Source organism: Micromesistius poutassou (assembly GCF_964030765.1).
Source record: "Micromesistius poutassou genome assembly, chromosome: 3".
Classification (NCBI taxonomy): Eukaryota; Metazoa; Chordata; class Actinopteri; order Gadiformes; family Gadidae; genus Micromesistius; species Micromesistius poutassou.
The window spans coordinates 19,244,919-19,253,911 of NC_140273.1; the positions used below are offsets into that span (position 1 = coordinate 19,244,919).

The 8,993-nt window shown below is 49.3% G+C and overlaps 1 protein-coding gene across 1 annotated transcript in view; it reads left to right on the forward strand.

The window, feature by feature from the left end:
- Positions 1–8,993, forward strand: part of LOC311341103 (uncharacterized protein) — a gene marked incomplete at both ends in the record, with an annotated part of 37,581 nt that extends 28,588 nt beyond the window's left edge. The window contains 2 exons of the mRNA XM_084466007.1: positions 8,103–8,180; positions 8,937–8,993. Of these exons, the coding sequence (XP_084322133.1) occupies positions 8,103–8,180; positions 8,937–8,993 (135 nt within the window). The remainder of the gene's footprint in view (positions 1–8,102; positions 8,181–8,936) is intronic.

The following is an 8,993-nucleotide window of genomic DNA, read 5'->3' on the forward strand; positions in this document are numbered from 1 at the left end:
AAATGACAATTGCTGTGCCAACGACAACAATTGCTGAACCAACGACGACAACTGCTGAACCAACGACAACAACTGCTGGACCAACGAAAACAACTACTACACCAGCGACAACAACTGCTGCACCAACGACAACTGCTGCACCCACCACAACATCTGCAGGACCCACAACAATTGCTGCACCAACGACAACAACTGCTGCACCAACGACGACAACTGCTGAACCAACGACAACAACTGCTGCACCAACGAAAACAACTGCTGCACCAACGACAACTGCAGGTCCAACCATCACGACAGCTGGACCCACCACAACATCTGCAGGGCCCACAACTACTGCTGCACCAATGACAACAACTGCTGAACCAACGACAACTGCTGGACCAACGAAAACAACTGCTGCACCAACGACAACAACTGCTGCACCACCAACAACAACAACTGCTGCACCAACGACGACAACTGGTCGACCAATGACAACAATTGCTGCACCAACGACAACAACTGCTGGACCACCAACAACAACTGCTGCATCAAAAAGAACAATTGCAGGACCAACAACAACAACTGCTGAAATAACGCCAACAACTGCTGCACCAACAACAACATTTGCTGCAGCAACAACAACAATTGCAGAACCAACAACAACAACTGTAGGACCCACAGCCACAACAGAAGGACAGACAACTGCAGGACCAATAACAACAAATGCAATACACACAACTACTACAGCAATATCCACAACTGCTACAGTAGGATTCACTACAACTGCAGTACAAAGAACAACTGCAGGCCCAACAACTACAACAGCACAACCATCAAGAACAGCTGCAGAACCAACAACAACTACTGGACTATTAACTACTACCGTGGGATCCACAACATCAACAACTGCTGCACCGACGACAACAACTGCTACACCAACGACAACAACTGCTTTACCAACGACGACAACTGCTCGACCAACGACAACAGCTGCACCAACGACAACGATTGCTGAAGCAACAACGACAAATGCTGAACCAACCACCACAACTGCTGGACCCACCACAACATTTGCAGTACCCACAACAACTGCTGCACCAACGACAACAACTGCTGCACCATCAACAACTGCTGCACCCACCACAACTACTCCTGAACCAACAACCACAACTACTGCACCAATGACAACAACTGATGCACCAACGACAACAACTGCTGGACCAACAACGACAGCTGCTGCACCAACGACAACAACTGCTGGACCAACGAAAACAACTACTACACCAGCGACAACAACTGCTGCACCAACCGCAACTGCTGTACCCACCACAACATCTGAAGGACCCACAACAATTGCTGCAACAACGACAACAACTGCTGCACCAACGACAACTGCTGGACCCACCATAACATTTGCAGTAACCACAACAACTGCAGGACCAACAACCACAACTGCTGCACCAATGACAAAAACTGATGCACCAAGGTCAACTGCTTCACCCACCACAACTATTGCAGGACCAACAACAACAACTGCTGCACCAATGAAAACAACTGATGCACCAACGACAACAACTGCTGAACCAACAACAACAACTGCTGCACCACCAACAACAACAACTGCTGCACCAACGACGACAACTGGTCGACCAACGACAACAAGTGCTGCACCAACGACAACAATTGCTACAGCAACAACAACAACTGCAGAACCAACCACCACAACTCCTGGACCCACCACAACATCTGCAGGACCCACAACAACTGCTGCACCAATGACAACAACTGCTGCACCAACGACAACTGCTGCACCAATGACGACAACTGCTGAACCAACGACGACAACTGCTGCACCAACGACAACAACTGCTGCACCAACGAAAACAACTGCTGCACCAACGACAACAACTGCTGCAGCAACAACGACAACTGCAGGTCCAACCATCACGACTGCTGGACCGACCACAACATCTGCAGGGCCCACAACTACTGCTGCACCAATGACAACAACTGCTGCACCAACGACAACTGCTGCCCCAACGACAACAATTGCTGCACCAACAACAACTGCTGCAACCACCACAACTACTCCTGGACCAACAACCACAATTGTTGCACCAATGACAACAATTGCTGCACCAACGACAACAATTGCTACAGCAACAACAACAACTGCAGAACCGACCACCACAACTCCTGGACCCACCACAACATCTGCAGGACCCACAACAACTGCTGCACCAACGACAACAACTGCTGCACCACCAACAACAACAACTGATGCACCAACGACGACAACTGGTCGACCAACGACAACAACTGCTGCACCAACGACAACAATTGCTACAGCAACAACAACAACTGCAGAACCGACCACCACAACTCCTGGACCCACCACAACATCTGCAGGACCCACAACAACTGCTGCACCAATGACAACAACTGCTGCACCAACGACAACTGCTGCACCAATGACGACAACTGCTGAACCAACGACGACAACTGCTGCACCAACGACAACAACTGCTGCACCAACGAAAACAACTGCTGCACCAACGACAACAACTGCTGTAGCAACAACGACAACTGCAGGTCCAACCATCACGACTGCTGGACCCACCACAACATCTGCAGGGCCCACAACTACTGCTGCACCAATGACAACAACTGCTGCACCAACGACAACTGCTGCACCCACCACAACTACTCCTGGACCAACAACCACAATTGTTGCACCAATGACAACAATTGCTGCACCAACGACAACAACTGCTGGACCACCAACAACAACTGCTGCATCAAAAACAACAATTGCAGGACCAACAACAACAACTGCTGAAATAACGCCAACAACTGCTGCACCAACAACAACATTTGCTGCAGCAACAACAACAATTGCAGGACCTACAACAACAACTGTAGGACCCACAGCCACAACAGAAGGACAGACAACTGCAGGACCAATAACAACAAATGCAATACACACAACTACTACAGCAATATCCACAACTGCTACAGTAGGATTCACTACAACTGCAGTACAAAGAACAACTGCAGGCCCAACAGCTACAACAGCAAAACAATCAAGAACAGCTGCAGAACCAACAACAACTACTGGACTATTAACTACTACCGTGGGATCCACAACATCAACAACTGCTGCACCGACGACAACAACTGCTACACCAACGACAACAACTGCTTTACCAACGACGACAACTGCTCGACCAACGACAACAGCTGCACCAACGACAACGATTGCTGAAGCAACAACGACAAATGCTGAACCAACCACCACAACTGCTGGACCCACCACAACATTTGCAGTACCCACAACAACTGCTGCACCAACGACAACAACTGCTGCACCATCAACAACTGCTGCACCCACCACAACTACTCCTGAACCAACAACCACAACTACTGCACCAATGACAACAACTGCTGCACCAACGACAACAACTGCTGCACCAACAACGACAGTTGCCGCACCGACAATGACAATTGCTGTGCCAACGACAATTGCTGTGCCAACGACAACATTTGCTGCACCAACGACAACTATTGCTGAAACAACGACGACAACGGCTGAACCAACGACAACAACTGCTGGACCAACGAAAACAACTACTACACCAGCGACAACAACTGCTGCACCAACGACAACTGCTGCACCCACCACAACATCTGCAGGACCCACAACAATTGCTGCACCAACGACAACAACTGCTACACCAACGACAACTGCTGCACCCACAACAACTACTGCAGTAACCACAACAACTGCAGGACCAACGACAACAACTGCTGAACCAACGACAACAACTGCTGGACCAACAAAAACAACTGCTGCACCAACGACAACAACTGATGCACCAAGGACAAAAACTGCTGCACCAAAGTCAAAAACTGCTGCAGCAACAACGACAACTGCAGAACCAACCACCACAACTCCTGGATCCACCACAACATCTGCAGTACCCACAACAACTGCTGCACCAACGACAACAACTGCTGCACCAACGACAACTGTTGCACCAACGACGACAACTGCTGAACCAACGACAAAAACTGCTGCAGCAACGACAAATGCAGGACCAACCACCACAACATCTGCAGGGACCACAATAACTGCTTCACCAACGACAACAACTGCTGGACCAACAACGACAACTGCTGCACCAACAACAACAACTGCTGCACCAACAACGACAACTGCTGCTCCAACAACAACTGCTGCAGCAACAACAGCAACTGCTGCACCAACGACAACAACTGCTGCACCAACAACGACAGTTGCCGCACCGAAAATGACAATTGCTGTGCCAACGACAACAATTGCTGAACCAACGACGACAACTGCTGAACCAACGACAACAACTGCTGGACCAACGAAAACAACTACTACACCAGCGACAACAACTGCTGCACCAACGATAACTGCTGCACCCACCACAACATCTGCAGGACCCACAACAATTGCTGCACCAACGACAACAACTGCTGCACCAACGACGACAACTGCTGAACCAACGACAACAACTGCTGCACCAACGAAAACAACTGCTGCACCAACGACAACAACTGCTGCAGCAACAACAACAACTGCAGGTCCAACCATCACAACTGCTGGACCCACCACAACATCTGCAGGGCCCACAACTACTGCTGCACCAATGACAACAACTGCTGAACCAACGACAACTGCTGGACCAACGAAAACAACTGCTGCACCAACGACAACAACTGCTGCACCACCAACAACAACAACTGCTGCACCAACGACGACAACTGGTCGACCAATGACAACAATTGCTGCACCAACGACAACAACTGCTGGACCACCAACAACAACTGCTGCATCAAAAAGAACAATTGCAGGACCAACAACAACAACTGCTGAAATAACGCCAACAACTGCTGCACCAACAACAACATTTGCTGCAGCAACAACAACAATTGCAGAACCAACAACAACAACTGTAGGACCCACAGCCACAACAGAAGGACAGACAACTGCAGGACCAATAACAACAAATGCAATACACACAACTACTACAGCAATATCCACAACTGCTACAGTAGGATTCACTACAACTGCAGTACAAAGAACAACTGCAGGCCCAACAACTACAACAGCAAAACCATCAAGAACAGCTGCAGAACCAACAACAACTACTGGACTATTAACTACTACCGTGGGATCCACAACATCAACAACTGCTGCACCGACGACAACAACTGCTACACCAACGACAACAACTGCTTTACCAACGACGACAACTGCTCGACCAACGACAACAGCTGCACCAACGACAACGATTGCTGAAGCAACAACGACAAATGCTGAACCAACCACCACAACTGCTGGACCCACCACAACATTTGCAGTACCCACAACAACTGCTGCACCAACGACAACAACTGCTGCACCATCAACAACTGCTGCACCCACCACAACTACTCCTGAACCAACAACCACAACTACTGCACCAATGACAACAACTGATGCACCAACGACAACAACTGCTGGACCAACAACGACAGCTGCTGCACCAACGACAACAACTGCTGGACCAACGAAAACAACTACTACACCAGCGACAACAACTGCTGCACCAACGACAACTGCTGTACCCACCACAACATCTGCAGGACCCACAACAATTGCTGCACCAACGACAACAACTGCTGCACCAACGACAACTGCTGCACCCACCACAACTACTGCAGGACCAACAACCACACATGCTGCACCAATGACAACAACTGCTACACAAACAACAACTGATGCACCAACAATGACAACTTTAGGACCAACAACAACAACTGCTGGACCCAAGACAATAACTGCAGGACGCACAACAAAAACTGCTGCACCAACAACGACAACTGCTGAACCAACGACAACAACTGCTGGACCAACGAAAACAACTACTACACCAGCGACAACAACTGCTGCACCAACGACAACTGCTGTACCCACCACAACATCTGCAGGACCCACAACAATTGCTGCACCAACGACAACAACTGCTGCACCAACGACAACTGCTGGACCCACCATAACATTTGCAGTAACCACAACAACTGCAGGACCAACAACCACAACTGCTGCACCAATGACAAAAACTGATGCACCAAGGTCAACCGCTCCACCCACCACAACTATTGCAGGACCAACAACCACAACTGCTGCACCAATGACAACAACTGCTGCACCAACGACAACTGCTGCACCCACCACAACTACTGCAGGACCAACAACCACACCTGCTGCACCAATGACAACAACTGCTACACAAACAACAACTGATGCACCAACAATGACAACTTCAGGACCAACAACAACAACTGCTGGACCCACCACAACATCTGCAGGACCCACAACAATTGCTGCACCAACGACAACAACTGCTGCACCAACGACAACTGCTGCACCAACAACAACAATTGCTGCACCAACGAAAATAATTGCTGCACCAACGACAACAAATGCTGAACCAACAACAACAACTGCTGAACCAACGACAACAACTGCTGCAGCAACAACAACTTCCGGACCAACGACAACAACTGCTGCACCAACGACAACAACTGCTGGACTCACCACAACAACTGCTGGACCAACAAAAAGAACTGCTGCACCAACGACAACAACTGCTGCACCAACAACAACAACTGCTGGACCAAAGAGAACAAATGCTGCAGCAAGAACAACTGCAGGACGAACTACAACTCCTGCACCCACTACAACTACTGAAGGACCAACAACCATAACTGTTTTATCAACGACAACAAATGTTGCACCAACGACAACAATTGCTGCACCAACGACAAAAACTGCTGCAGCAACGACAAATGCAGGACCAACCACCACAATTGCTGGATCCACCACAACATCTGCAGGGCCCACAATAACTGCTTCACCAACGACAACAACTGCTGCACCAACAACGTCAACTGCTGCACCAACAACAACTGCTGCAGCAACAACGGCAACTGCTGCACCAACGACAACAACTGCTGCACCAACAACGACAGTTGCCGCACCGACAATGACAATTGCTGTGCCAACGACAATTGCTGTGCCAACGACAACATTTGCTGCACCAACGACAACTATTGCTGAAACAACGACGACAACGGCTGAACCAACGACAACAACTGCTGGACCAACGAAAACAACTACTACACCAGCGACAACAACTGCTGCACCAACGACAACTGCTGCACCCACCACAACATCTGCAGGACCCACAACAATTGCTGCACCAACGACAACAACTGCTGCACCAACGACAACTGCTGCACCCACAACAACTACTGCAGTAACCACAACAACTGCAGGACCAACGACAACAACTGCTGAACCAACGACAACAACTGCTGGACCAACAAAAACAACTGCTGCACCAACGACAACAACTGATGCACCAAGGACAAAAACTGCTGCACCAAAGTCAAAAACTGCTGCAGCAACAACGACAACTGCAGAACCAACCACCACAACTCCTGGATCCACCACAACATCTGCAGTACCCACAACAACTGCTGCACCAACGACAACAACTGCTGCACCAACGACAACTGTTGCACCAACGACGACAACTGCTGAACCAACGACAAAAACTGCTGCAGCAAAGACAAATGCAGGACCAACCACCACAACTGCTGGATCCACCACAACATCTGCAGGGACCACAATAACTGCTTCACCAACGACAACAACTGCTGCACCAACAACGACAACTGCTGCACCAACAACAACAACTGCTGCACCAACAACGACAACTGCTGCTCCAACAACAACTGCTGCAGCAACAACAGCAACTGCTGCACCAACGACAACAACTGCTGCACCAACAACGACAGTTGCCGCACCGAAAATGACAATTGCTGTGCCAACGACAACAATTGCTGAACCAACGACGACAACTGCTGAACCAACGACAACAACTGCTGGACCAACGAAAACAACTACTACACCAGCGACAACAACTGCTGCACCAACGACAACTGCTGCACCCACCACAACATCTGCAGGACCCACAACAATTGCTGCACCAACGACAACAACTGCTGCACCAACGACGACAACTGCTGAACCAACGACAACAACTGCTGCACCAACGAAAACAACTGCTGCTCCAACGACAACTGCAGTTCCAACCATCACGACTGCTGGACCCACCACAACATCTGCAGGGCCCACAACTACTGCTGCACCAATGACAACAACTGCTGAACCAACGACAACTGCTGGACCAACGAAAACAACTGCTGCACCAACGACAACAACTGCTGCACCACCAACAACAACAACTGCTGCACCAACGACGACAACTGGTCGACCAATGACAACAATTGCTGCACCAACGACAACAACTGCTGGACCACCAACAACAACTGCTGCATCAAAAAGAACAATTGCAGGACCAACAACAACAACTGCTGAAATAACGCCAACAACTGCTGCACCAACAACAACATTTGCTGCAGCAACAACAACAATTGCAGAACCAACAACAACAACTGTAGGACCCACAGCCACAACAGAAGGACAGACAACTGCAGGACCAATAACAACAAATGCAATACACACAACTACTACAGCAATATCCACAACTGCTACAGTAGGATTCACTACAACTGCAGTACAAAGAACAACTGCAGGCCCAACAACTACAACAGCAAAACCATCAAGAACAGCTGCAGAACCAACAACAACTACTGGACTATTAACTACTACCGTGGGATCCACAACATCAACAACTGCTGCACCGACGACAACAACTGCTACACCAACGACAACAACTGCTTTACCAACGACGACAACTGCTCGACCAACGACAACAGCTGCACCAACGACAACGATTGCTGAAGCAACAACGACAAATGCTGAACCAACCACCACAACTGCTGGACCCACCACAACATTTGCAGTACCCACAACAACTGCTGCACCAACGACAACAACTGCTGCACCATCAACAACTGCTGCACCCACC